General features: G+C 44.0%; 1 protein-coding gene across 1 annotated transcript in view; it reads left to right on the forward strand.

The window, feature by feature from the left end:
- Positions 1 to 14216, forward strand: part of LOC109761744 (syn-copalyl diphosphate synthase-like) — an 85226-nt gene extending 71010 nt beyond the window's left edge. The window contains exons 5-17 of the mRNA XM_040395600.3: positions 8033 to 8100; positions 8225 to 8537; positions 8641 to 8824; positions 10151 to 10365; positions 10519 to 10639; positions 11613 to 11725; positions 11825 to 12057; positions 12335 to 12450; positions 12552 to 12650; positions 12868 to 13113; positions 13364 to 13469; positions 13644 to 13850; positions 13967 to 14216. Coding sequence (XP_040251534.2) covers positions 8033 to 8100; positions 8225 to 8537; positions 8641 to 8824; positions 10151 to 10365; positions 10519 to 10639; positions 11613 to 11725; positions 11825 to 12057; positions 12335 to 12450; positions 12552 to 12650; positions 12868 to 13113; positions 13364 to 13469; positions 13644 to 13850; positions 13967 to 14185 — 2240 coding nt within the window. The 3' untranslated portion in view covers positions 14186 to 14216. The remainder of the gene's footprint in view (positions 1 to 8032; positions 8101 to 8224; positions 8538 to 8640; positions 8825 to 10150; positions 10366 to 10518; positions 10640 to 11612; positions 11726 to 11824; positions 12058 to 12334; positions 12451 to 12551; positions 12651 to 12867; positions 13114 to 13363; positions 13470 to 13643; positions 13851 to 13966) is intronic.

The following is a 14216-nucleotide window of genomic DNA, read 5'->3' on the forward strand; positions in this document are numbered from 1 at the left end:
GGACTAGAGACAAGAGATCGGTGAAAAAGAGAGGCGAATAAAATGGAAATTTTTTGTGAAGTGGGGGAGAGGAAAACGAGAGGAAAATGGCAAATAATGTAAATTCTGAGGAGATGAGATTTGTGATTAGGAACCTGGTTATGTTGAAGATCCTCCCCGGCAACGGCGCTAGAAATTCCTTTTGATGTTGCTTGAAACTACGTCGGTATTTCCCCAAAGAAGAAGGGATGATGCTGCACAACGGCAGTAGGTATTTCCCTCAGATATGAAACCAAGGTTATCGAACCAGTAGGAGAACCAAGCAACACAACATAAACAACCCCTGCACACAAATAACAACACCTCGCAACCCGACGTGTTAAAGGGGTTGTCAATCCCTTTCGGGTAGCGGCGCCAGAAATTGCGTGTTCACAGGAGAAAGTTGTAAAAGATTGAATAAATATATCACAAATAAAATAATCTGCAGAAAAGTATTTTTTATTTTTGGTTTCATAGATCTGAATAAAAAGTGCAAATAAAATAGATCACAAAGCAAATATATGAGAAAGAAGACCCGGGGGCCGTAGGTTTCACTAGTGGCTTCTCTCGAGAAAGATATCAAACGGTGGGTAAACAAATTACTGTTGGGCAATTGATAGAACCTCAAATAATTATGATGATATCCAGGCAATGATCATTACATAGGCATCACGTCCAAGATTAGTAGACCGACTCCTGCCTGCATCTACTACTATTACTCCACACATCGACCGCTATCCAACATGCATCTACTGTATTAAGTTCATGGAAAACGGAGTAATGCAATAACAATGTAGACAAGATCCGCTTATCTATGGCGGTAGATGTAGATCCCATCTTTTTATCCTTAGTAGCAACGATATATATGTGTCGGTTCCCTTTCTGTCACTGGGATCAAGCACCGTAAGATCAAACTCACTACCGGGCACCTCTTCCCATTGCAAGATAAATAGATCAATTTGGCCAAACAAAACCCAAATATCGGAGAAGAAATACGAGGCTATAAGAGATCATGCACTTAAGAGATCAAAGAAACTCAAATAACTTTCATGGTGTCGGTGGAAACGGCACCTATGGGATCACTGGGATCCCTTCTACGGTTGGCGGGCGCGTGGTTGTGCAAAGAGCAGGTCTAGGAGCCAGCACAAAGATCGTTTACCCAGGTTCGGGCCGCGAGGATGCGTAAAACCCTAGTCCTGCTTTGGTGTATATTTGAGTGTTCTTGAGCTCTTGAACTAGCTACGGTGCATGCGTAGCCCAAAAGATCCGAATCCCTCTCCTGGACGCCTCGGGCCTCCTTTTATAGACAAAAGGGGTTGCCACAGTGGCACACAGGAGGTGGAAAGGTGTACAGTACACAAGCTTATCGCCTGTCATTACGGGACAAGGCGCATTGAATGCGCTTCTTAGGTGTCCCGTTGCTTTATTGGGGACGGCAACGAGGCCCGTCCCGTCCGTCGCCGCTCTGTCTTGCTCCGCCGCACGTCCAGGCCAACGAGGCATGCAGCGCCACGTAGGCTGGCAGGCTGCTGAGATGGCGTGGTGGTAGGGTCTTCACGAAGATTTGCATGCCACCACGTAGGTGTTTGCTGAGTTGGCCTGGAAGTCGCACGTCGCCACGTAGGTGCCTGCACAGCTGGTTGGGCTGGCAGCTGCATGGGAACGGCGGTGGAGTCTTGGTAGACGTGGGCCTGGCTGCGGCCTCGCGGGTGTCCTCGGCAAGGGTCTTGCCGGGCCCCGGCAAGCGGTCTTGTCGTGGCTTCGCGGTCGTCCCTGGCAAGGGTCTTGCCGGGGGCCTCGTGGATCTCCTCGGCAAGGATCTCGCTGGGGATCGTCGTCTTCTGGTCCTCATCTGATCTTGTGTGTTTATGATCTTGACGAAGATCTGCATGCCACCACGGAGGTGCCTCCCAAGCCTTGGTTCCAATGTGGTTTTTGGCGGTGTCGGAACCCTTGGGCTCAAGGGTGGCGCGCCCTGCTGGCGTTGGGCAAGTGCCCCGGCAAGGCTCTTGCCGGGGCCGCGGAGGCCACCCCGGCAAGGGCCTCGCCGGGGGAGTCCACCTCACCCTCTTGTTCTTTGTATTTCTTGGTCTTGGCGTTGCCTTGCCCGTCTCGTGCCTTCCTTTGCCCTACTTAGTGTGGCCGCGGGCGCGGCTCTGACTGCTTATGCACAAGTAGAGGGGTACAAAAAGGGCCCCTACTTTTGTACACCGACACATGGATATAAAAAGATATGACTGATCATAAACTCAAAGTTCATCAGATCCCAACAAACACACCGCAAAAGGAGTTACATCATATGGATCTCCAAGAGACCATTGTATTGAGAATTCAGCGAGAGAGAGAAAGCCATCTAGCTACTAACTACGGACCCGAAGGTCTACAAAGAACTACTCACGCATCATCGGAGAGGCACCAATGGAGGTGGTGAACCCCATCCGAGATGGTGTCTAGATTGGATCTGGTGGTTCTGGACTCTGCGGCGGCTGCATGAATATTTCGTCGACTCTTCTAGGGTTCTGGTATTTTTGGGGTATTTATAGAGCAAAGAGGCGGTCCGAGGGGCACCCGAGGTGGGCACAACCCACCAGGGCGCGCCTGGGCCTCCTGGCGCGCCCTGGTGGGTTGTCCCCTCCTCGGGACTACCCCCAGGTGCAACCAGGGCCCAACTTCTTCCTTTTGGTCCATAAAAAATCATCATGAAGTTTCGTTGCATTTGGACGCCGTCTGATATTGATTTCCTACGGTGTAAGAAACGTGGAAAAAACAACAACTGGCACTTGGCACTATGTCAATAGGTTAGTACCAAAAAATGAATATAAAATGACTATAAAATGGTTATAAAACATCCAAGATTGATAATAAAATAGCATGGAACAATCAAAAATTATAGATACGTTGGAGACGTATCACACGACGGCGTGGTGACGGTGATGATGAAGTTACCGGCGCAGGGCTTCGCCTAAGCACTATGACGATATGACCGAGGTGTTAAGCTGTGGAGGGGGCATCGCACACGGCTAAGAGATTGTCTGTTGTGCTTTGGGGTGCCCCCTGGCCACGTATATAAAGGAGAGAGGGAGATTGGCCGGCGGTCAGGAGGGGCGCGCCAAGGGGGGAGTCCTACTTGGACTCCCAGTCCAAGTAGGATTCAGCCCCCCCATTTTTCCTTTCTTCCACTGGAGGGAAAGGAAGGAGGGGGCCGCGCCCCCACCCCTTGTCCAATTCGGTTGGGCAGGGGGGAGGCGCGCGCCACCTCGTGGTCCTTCTTCCCTCTCTCCACTAAAGCCCACTAAGGCCCATTAACTTCCCCGAGGGTTCCGGTAACCCCTCGGTACTCCAAAAAATACCCGGATCACTCGGAACCATTCCGATGTACGAATATAACCTTCAAATATTTGAATCTTTACCTCTCGACCATTTCGAGACTCCTCGCCATGCCCGTGATCTCATCCGGGACTCCGAACAAACTTCGGTCATCAAATCACATAACTCACAATACAAATCGTCATCGAACGTTAAGCGTGCGGACCCTACGGGTTCGAGAACTATGTAGACATGACCAAGACATATCTCCGGTAAATAACCAATAGCGGAACCTGGATGCTCATATTGGCTCCTACATATTCTACGAAGATCTTTGTCGGTCAAACCGCATAACAACATACGTCATTCCCTTTGTCATCGGTATGTTACTTGCCCGAGATTCGATCGTCGGTATCCTCATACCTAGTTCAATCTCGTTACTGGCAAGTCTCTTGACTCATTCCGTAATGCATCATCCCATAACTAACTCATTAGTCACATTTCTTGCAAGGCTTATAGTGATGCGCATTACCGAGAGAGCCCAGAGATACCTCTCCGATACACGAAATGCCAAATCCTAATCTTGATCTATGCCAACTCAACAAACACCCTTGGATACACCTGTAGAGCATCTTTATAATCACCCAGTTACGTTGTGACGTTTGATAGCACACAAGGTGTTCCTCCGGTATTCGGGAGTTGCATGATCTCATAGTCAGAGGAACATGTATAAGTCATGAAGAAAGCAATAGCAATAAAACTAAACGATCATTATGCTAAGATAACGGATGTGTCTTGTCCATCACATCATTCTCCTAATGATGTGATCCCGTTCATCAAATGACAACACATGTCTATGGTCAGGAAACATAACCATCTTTGATAAACAAGCTAGTCAAGTAGAGGCATACTAGGGACACTCTGTTTTGTCTATGTATTCACACATGTACTAAGTTTCCGGTTAATACAATTCTAGCATGAATAATAAACATTTATCATGATATAAGGAAATAAATAATAACTTTATTATTGCCTCTAGGGCATATTTCCTTCAAGCAACACATCACTTGTCTCCCTTGTTCAGCGGCGGCGCGGTGGGATGTAGTAGGGCTCATTGACTTTGATAATCTTGAGGAAGCATCCGTACGCCGCATGTTTAGCCAGAGTACTGCCCTTATGCTTCCTACTGTAGGAGTTGCCAGTGGCGACCGCATGCTGGATCAAGCCATCCATGCCGCCATTGACCGCCTTGCCACAGAACGGGCAGCCAATCTTGCCATGGAAACGGTACTTGAATTTGCCAGCAATCAAATGCCTTAGGGTGTAGCGGCTCTTGGCGTGCCTGCTGTCCATGTCATACCTCACATCCTCGTCATCCTCCTGGGAATTAGTACACAAAGAAGAACTCATCTAATCTATTCTGCTACATTGCTCTTAATTGGAATGTTTGAAAAGTCCAGATGTGTAACATGACAACTATCTATTTGCTGGAAATAAGGCGTATATGCACATATATAATTGAGCCAAATAAATTGACATGCATCAATATGGACGGTGGAATAGTTGCATTAATAGATTAGTGCACAAGAACTACATAATTAACACATGAAAGAATTCATGATGTGGCTTGGTTTAATTATACTTGATACTTGTTACAGGTGTAATTCTGATTGGAATCAGAAAATGGCTTCATTATACTCTTCCATGTTACACACAAGGGGGGTTTGTTCTATCTACTGGAATCAAGAAATCATTATTCTTTCTGAGAGCAGCAATACTACTTCTCCAACATTGTTAGACCCTGATAAGTTTCAGAAGGAAATTGATAAAGGAGCTATGGGCTAGTATCTTTATCCCTTATCTTGTGACTCTGATGATACCGGTGAGGAAAATACTTTGGAGGAACTTAACTTGGAAAAGGAAATGTTGTCATGCAAAACAAGGGTTTTTTTGTTCTATTTATTGGAATCAGAAATTGAATTTTAGTTTTACAAATATATGCTAAGATTAGCAAATGCAGTTTTCCTGTCCCTGAAGTGGAGTATTTAGGGCATGTTATGTAAGGATAGGGTCTATCTACAGACCCCCAGAAAATAGTTGCCATCAAAGAATGGCCAGCACCTAAGACTATCACTCAGTTGAGGAGTTTTCTTGGTATGCTGCAGAAAAAGAAGATTTGTCAAGAATTATGGGATCAATTCTAGGCCACTTCATGACTGTCTAAAAAAAGATTCATTCCAGTGGTCAGATGCTCAAATTGAGGCCTTCACAACATTGAAGAATTGTCTGGTCATTGCACCTGTTATGGCTTTGCCTGATTTGACCCTACCATGTACTTTTTAAACATATGCATCAGGTCAAGGTATTCGTTTTGTCCTCATGCAACAAGGCAGACCAATTGCCAGAAAAGGAAATGTTGTCATGCAAAACAGGGGTGTCAAAGAAATAATCAAGTGGTCAAAACAGGATTCTTACCAATTTAAACTGAATGTAGATGCATCATATCATAGTTAAGAAGGAGATGGGTCGACAGGTGCTGTTTTAAGAGATCAGTATAGCAACTCTGTGTCAATTCATTACATTGCCATTATATTCCAAATGCATCATCTGCCTGCTTGATGGAGGCGGTGGCAATGAAAGAAGGCCTATCTTTGGTAGCATCTGTAGGCTATCATCAAATTAGTGCAGAATGGGATTTCTTACAAGTTGTTCAAGCTTTTATTGGAGGTAACACATGTGGCACGAAGGATCACGTATTATTGCTGATTCTTTTGATCTAGTTGTGGAGATAGGAACTGCCGCATTTTCTCACTGTCCTCGGGAAGCCAATGGTGTCGCACATGAGATCGCTAGAAATAGCTATGAGAATCATCTATCTTGTATTTGGGTTGATTACCCCATTTCTTTCATTCATGTATCTCTTGTGAACGATGTAAGTTTGCTTACCCAATCAATGAAGCATGCCGTGATGGAATCAGATAATGAATCTCTGTTTTAGCTATACTAGTGGTTTTTTTCTTCTGTTTATTCGAATCAGAAAATGAATCAGATTCAAAAAGCACCATCCAACAAGAAAATCTATGCTAGATCCCTAAAATCCTACGTACGCATAACTAGCACGCCCATATGAAACTGATGCTCATCTACTTCGCGATATATTTTATTCTCAAATAAAAATTAGAGGCCAAAATGCAAGATAGAAGTTAATGGCACAAGTACATTACTAATGAGGGTTAAATTACAAGGAACTCATATTTGGTCAGATTACATGTACGCAAACATTCTGGCTGGTGGGGGGGGGGGGGGGGGGGGGGGCAAAAGCTAAAAAAGTTCAAATATAAACAGCCCCTCAGAAATTTTCTAAAGGTTTTGGCAATAAGGCTGCCGCAGGCCTCCACTAAGCTCCGCCGTTGCTTAAAGCTAGGCTAGAGTTTCCTTTTTCAGGATCCCAAGCAAGCTAATGGAGGCTCAAATCAGGCAATTTTCTCCCGGGTATCCAACCAAACTACCCATGCATGTCCGCCAGCCACGCACAATCGTAGTTGCGCAATTGCACGTCCGCACACCTAATGTAGGCTCAAACCAGGCAATTTTCTCCCAGGTTTCCAACCAAACTAGCCATGCATGTCTGCCAGCCACACACAATCGTAGTTGCGCAATTGCACGTCCGCACACCTATGCGTAAATGCATGTCCATTAGCCGCACACAACCTTAAATGATAAATATTCTTTTTCTAGTAATGCTAACAAGAATTCTAGTTTTGAGAAATATGTTATAAAATGCCCAACTAAAAGATGTTGACTTTTTGCCACAACTATTTTAGTGTTTAACACTCAATTTTAAGATTTCTTTAGAAATAACAAGTACAACATAGAAGCACGCGCGCGCGCACACACACACAACACATACTGAGAGATGAGGACAAATGTGTGGTTGAACGTTTAGGAGGGCGTCGGAATGGGGGGGGGGGGGGGGGGAGCTTTTTTTAAATGAAGGAGGTTCGAACCCCAACTTCTGCAATGATTGCGATGCACACAAGCATATAGGTGGCTAATAGCACCAATCTTCGTTGCATGGAATCTTGTTTTGGTTCGCGAGGATGAGTTACCACCTACATGGAAGCAATGAAAGTGATGGAACTGTCTCCAAAGAGTGGTTAGATTTTGTGGTTGCCTGAATATAGTGTGTTTGTTGGAGGCAAAAGCACAACCGATGGTAGAGACAGCTAACATGCATAGGTGCACATGTGACACAGTTGCATGCTTAGAAAAAATAGGTAGCGAGTTGCCTGTAAAAATTGTAAGTTGTGATTTATGATTGATATGCATAGGTGTTGATGTGTCATGGTTGCATGCTTAGAAAATTAGATAGTGGGTTGTAGTTGCCATTTAGAAGTAGAGGATATGAAATCATTGTGCTTGTATATAGTCATCAAAGTATATAGTCATCATTCATGGCCAACTTGGATTGCTAAAACTGCAATAATATTACAAGTAGAACTGCTCTTACATCAGTGGTATTCATAGTGCATATATTTTTTACTTCTGTATGATCTGTTATATACATCTAGTCTGTTTGTTCTTTTTTTCTTATGAACCATACATGAGAACGACATGTATTGTGTGAATGTAACTATGCAAGGGAAAACTTTTTCCTCTCTTTTGTTGGCCTTTGCTGGCTTCCATATTTGACTTGCATGCTTTCCAGGTCTAGTAGAGGCAGATCGTCCAAGCAAACAAAATGCAGAGGCACAAGCACCAATTCCCGGACAACGTGTAAGTCGACATATGGGGCGTACACATATGCATGTAAATTCATATATGTTAGGGGGCAAAGTCAAATTGACTCACCAGAACGAAGATATGCGCTTAATTAAACTGATGAACATATTATAACTAGATCAAGGCTGGCGACGAACCAAGCAAGCTTTCCCACATGATCGAGACCATCCGAGTGGCGTTGAGTTCGATGGGTGGAGGCGAGATATCTGTTTCAGCCTACGACACTGCCTTCATCGCCCTTGTCAAGAACCTAGACGGAGGTGATCGGCCACAGTTCCCCTCCAGCATTGACTGGATCATTCAAAACCAGCTACCAGATGGTTCGTGGGGTGATAGCTCATTTTTTCTGGTCCAAGACCGACTTATGAACACCCTAGCATGTGTTGTGGCGTTGACGTCATGGAACCTTTACGTTGACAAGTGCAAGAAAGGTACGCTTACCTTTCTTCATTGTTGTTAGGATGTTCATCAATACTTTTGGATTTACCCATGTCCTTGAAGTCTTCTATATTTACATGATCTTATTTATTGTAGGCATGCATTTTATCAGAGAAAATATATGGAGATTGGCTGAAGAGGAAGAAGATTGGACGCTAATCGGCTTCGAAATTTGCTTCCCCTCGCTCCTATGCATGGCCAGGGACATGGATCTGGACATTCATCAGGATGACCCTGCCTTCGAAGCCATATATTCCAAGAGAAACCAAAAGCTCAATAAGTACGCATAGCTACCTAAATTTATTCTTTTATTTTACAAGTATTATTTAACATAGTCGAATTTGCCCAATTTTAAGTGTGGTGGTGTGCGCTAAGACATGACAAAGAACAAAACAGTCCCCTAGTGATTACAGATGGTATTGTTTAGCTGGTCAGGTGACGTACGAATTTTCTTTTTTCTCTTACACTACTAGAATCGACTTTCATGCCGAGTTTCAAAGAAACTCGCCAAAGAACGTATTAAACTCGGCGAAATCTTCACCGAGTGTCAAACTTGGCGCAGCGCACTCGACTGGATGGGGTCCGGCAATCATTAATACTGCCGAGTTCATTCAATCGCGAACTCAGTGAATATATAAACAATGTTTGCCAAGTTTCTGCCGGAAAATACTCGGCGAACCACACCGTCAGACTGGACGCGCCGTTAACGGAAGTGCCACGTGGCACAACTGTTTATCAAGTTTTGTTAGACTAAACTCGGCGAAGCCTGACCAATAAAATAATCCACGTGGCACAACACATTGCCCAGTACAAAATATTTGTCGGGTTCTTTATTCAGCATAACTGGGCAATTTGTTTGCCGAGTTCCACACTCACAAAATTTCTAACCATTTAGGGCGTGCCGCGTGGCACAAGGTTATTACCCAGTGCCAAACTTCGCCCAGTTCTTAAAAGCAGAAATTGGGCAAGCGCTTTGCCGAGTTTGAAACTCGGCGAACTTGATATTCTCCTTTTTCATCAGAAACTGGCATAGCCAGAGCTCTGCCGAGTCCATTTTTGGATCCAACTCGATAGAGAGAAGTTTGCCGAGTTCCCGATAGAATGAACTCGGCGGAACTCAGGATAAAACCAGATTCTAGTAGTGTTATGTGTGAAACCTTGATTTAGGGTTCAGCGCTACCAACAATAAAGGAGGAGTGAAAAAAAATCAATTCTCGCTTTCTTGGGAGAGAACATGGTTGTGCACTCGTGTTTTTTTTGTGAACACAGTGCTGACGCAGATGCTCATACATACACACATACACTTATCCCTGTGAACACACGCAAGCATAGCCGACACCTATGAGCATCTCTGAGAGACTAAGCCGGCATATCATCTTGTGATTGAGGAAGTCACCATAGGCGCATCCGTAATCGACGGGAACAACTCCCCCACTGAACTAACATCGCCGGAAAGTCTGGAATAAATCTAGAAAAATGTGAGCACCAGTGCTAAGTCACTTGAACAGGGTTGTGCACTGGTGTTGATGTAAAGCGGGCCTACTGGTGTGATACGCATCCAATTCGGTATATGTTATTAATCGACCTGTTGCCTCTCATATTGTAGGATTCCTTCGGATGTATTGCACACTATGCCAACGACTCTACTTCACAGTGTGGAGGGAATGGCAGACTTGGACTGGAAAAGGCTGCTTCCGTTGCAGTGTTCAGACGGCTCCTTTTTTTCATCACCCGCAGCCACAGCTCACGCTTTGAAGGAAACAGGCGACCTAAAATGCCTCAAATTCCTTGACGAAGTCATCAAAAGGTTTGAAGGCGGAGGTAACATCAATACCAACAAGCTGTATAACATCAATACTGAATTTACGCTCAAACGCAGGAGTGTAGGGTGTAGACCGTCTTTCGCGCTAGGGTGAATTTTGATGTTTGAATACCAAAACTAGTTCTTGTTTACTCACCTTTCACACATGTCAGCGTCCTGTGTCCATCCTGTGGATTTATTCGAGCGTTTATGGGCGGTTGATCGATTGACGCGTCTGGGGATATCGAGGCACTTCACCAGGGAAATCGAGGAGTGCTTAGATTATACTTACAGGTAAGCATAATGCATGCCTATCTATTTCCAGAATCTTAACCCGACTCTCTTTACCTAATTTTATGCATGTTTGATATGTTTTGTTTAATCCTCGTGATCAATGTGGTGTTAATGGTTGGTGCAGATATGGTCTCAGTTGTAGTTTGTCGATCACTGATTTGATCGTTTTGGGGCCTTTTTATCTTTTTTCCTCGCCTACGCATAGCTTTTGGTCTTATGACTTTGCTAGTTGCTGGTGTGTTTATGCGTGTGTGTGTGTGTTGGGTTGGCTGTATGCATCCTAGTTATGTATCGATGCTCCATTTTGAGCCAATAAAATCAACCCTTTGTAAAAAAAACACCCGATTTAGTTCAACAGTGTTTGGCCACCAAACTCTATTACAGTGTAGCTAGGTTGAGGAAACTTGTAACTAGGAATACTTTTCGATAGATTTACACATTTGTTTCAGTCTAAATATAAAAAAAAATGTGTATTCAGAGGTTTGAAATTTATACTAGATCGAGCACTAGACAAACATAAAATGATAGCAAGCATATGTGTAATCATCTGGTGACATGGGTGACACTAGACCACCACACTATCCACAGTTTGTTTCTCCCTTTCTTAATTTAAGAAGAAAATAAGGAGGAAAGAAAAGACAAATATATGGAGAGAAAAAGAGATTATTGCAATGCCAAGCTCGTTTACCATTTAGACCGCCAAAAAATGGTTTTGCATCATAGTACTAGCTGCCGTACACTAGTCTCTACCTACACTCTATCTTTTATCCGTAGACGTACCTTTCCTCTGCAAGTAGTACATCACTAGCAGGTGGTTACCCTAGCCTTCAACATCAATCCATCGGTATGGACCATGGGCACCAAATCCTGAGTTTTGTTGCTGTATTTCTTAAACTTCTTTTTGCTATAATAAGTGAACATATCCTTTCCTCATAGGGAAGTAAAACTATGGCTAAGTTATATACTTTATCAGGTACTGGACTGAAAATGGGCTGAGCCACGCAGGGTCCTGTGCAGCTTCGGATATCGACGATACTGCGATGGGCTTCCGTCTCCTCCGTTTGCATGGCTACCATGTCAATCCATGTAATTCAGTATAGCGTTTGCTAAGTTTTAAAATACGCAATCGTATTCATGCACTTTTAAACTCTGGTTTGAACGTGTGAATGTATGTATGGTACATAGGTGTGTTTAAGAAATTCGAGAAGGACGGCGAATTCTTCTGCTTCCCAAGGCAGTCGAGCCAATCTGTCACGGCCATTTACAACACATACCGTGCTGCTCAGGTCGCGTTTCCTGGCAAGAAGGACGACGTCCTTCGGCGGGCCGAGCGGTATTGCCGCACATTTCTCCAGGAGAGGCGCGCCTCCAACAAACTCAGCGACAAGTGGGTCATTCCCAAGGATTTGCCAGGCGAGGTAGGTACACCAAATTATTGTCCTGCATATAGACTATAGAGGATAGAGCAATATGGAGGCAGTACGGTTTTCGGCCCGGTTTCCCTCATAAACGGGGTCAACTTGTTTAGGTTTTCGATCCAGTTTCCTTTATAAACTGGATCAGCCAAAGCTTAAGAGGCGATTCTTGACTTTGGCAGCTTTTTGAGCAATATATTCAGGTGGGGATTCTCTCCCCCTCGGTGACCGTTTGAAAAAAAATATGGAGGCAGTGAATTCTTGTCTGCTATATTAACAGGTAGGATACGCACTGGACTTCCCCTGGAAAGCAAGTTTGCCACGGATCGAAACAAGGTTGTATCTAGAGCAATATGGAGGCAGCCACGACGTGTGGATTGGAAAGGTCCTCTATAGGTAACTTTTCATTTCACATTGAGGAGCACCCCGCTCACGATTTCAGTTCTAGGAAAAACCCATAGAAAAAGCTTTATCTCTAACATCAACAACCTATTCAGAATGCCTCTGGTCAACAATGACCTGTACCTAAAGGCGGCGAAGGCTGATTTCTCCAATTTCCAGCAAATGTGCCGACTTGAGTGGCATGACCTGAAAAGGTGAGTATCGACAATTCATATAGGAACTACTCCCTCTGTTCCATAATATAAGAGCGTTTTTTACACTAGTGTAGTGTCAAAAACGCTCTTATAGTGTCAAAAACGCTCTTATATTATGGGATGGAGGGAGTAATACATATACAATGTCGTTCAAGTAAGGGTGGTATGACAGGAATAATCTGTATTCTAACTCCTAATTTCTTACATCTATAAGCAGGTGGTATGACAGGAATAATCTGCAAATGCATGGTCTGTCTGAAAGTAGCGCACTGAGAGCTTACTTCTTAGCTGCAGCCAACATCTTTGAACCAAACCGAGCAGCGAAGCGCCTGGCATGGGCTCGCACGGTGATACTTACCGATGTTGTCTCCGCCTACTTTCAACGCAACGGTTGTGCTCCGGACTTGAGAGAACGGCTTAGTACTAGTAACCTCACTCGCGACCGCCACCACAGTCTATCAAGGTTTGATTGAGCGTATTTCTATGTTCCTTCATTGTGTAATACTACTTTTGTCTCATTTTCGAAAGAAAGAAAGAGATGGTTTTCCTCAATAATAAAAGAACATAAATAAATAATACTACTAATTAAAACTACTGCTTAGCTAGCTTCTATTTTGTTTTATCCAAGAGTTGGCTTAGTGATCTACATGACATGCATGAAAGAATAACAACACTCCCCCATTATCTAAAACCACATGTGCGTGTGCATGCAGGGTAGCAATAATGGATTGGACAGAAAATAGCATACTACATGTTCTTCAGGAGCTGATCATGGACCTTGGCAAATTTGACAGTGCCACCGACACTCTTCGCAAAGCTGTGAAATATCTTACCCACGCTCAAATACATTCATTATATACACCTGATATAGATGATACTGTTTTTTAGCCGAAATATATGATACTATTTACCAAACATATATTGTATGTTGGATGTTACACTTTTGTCCAATGGAAACAGAAAATTATAATTTAAGTCCTCTGGCAACTGCAGTGGAAGGATTGGCTTATGGCATGGACTGCAGAGGAGAGAAGTGGACCATGTGAATGGAGTACAGCGTTGTTGTTAGTTCGCACAATCGAGGTCTGCTCAGGAAGACACAATTCGACCGACCATCAGCTGAACGTTTGGGAGTATACCCAGCTAGAGGAGCTCACCTCTTCAATATGCCGCAAACTCGCATCTAGGGTTCTTGCAAAGGTTTGTATCTATTGTGCATATCAAGAATTCTTATACATGTTTATATATCCATTTGTCCCTGCGGGTGCATGATTTCTCTATTAATCCACGACAATAATTTTCAATGACTCAATCAGCGTGGACATAGAATGGAAAACATAGAGGATATAGACCGACAAGTGGATTTGGAGATGGGAGAACTCGCTCATCACGCTCTCCAGAGCTGCAACGGTATCAGAAAACTGACCGGGCAGACTTTTCTCCACGTGGTGAAGAGTTTCAACTACGTCGCCCTTTGCTCATATGAAACAATTGATTGCCATATCTACAAAGTCTTATTGGAAGATGTCATTTGAATCATCTACCATGATTTGTATCAAGTTTATA

This window comes from Aegilops tauschii, chromosome 7, assembly GCF_002575655.3.
Source record: "Aegilops tauschii subsp. strangulata cultivar AL8/78 chromosome 7, Aet v6.0, whole genome shotgun sequence".
NCBI classification, from domain to species: domain Eukaryota; kingdom Viridiplantae; phylum Streptophyta; class Magnoliopsida; order Poales; family Poaceae; genus Aegilops; species Aegilops tauschii.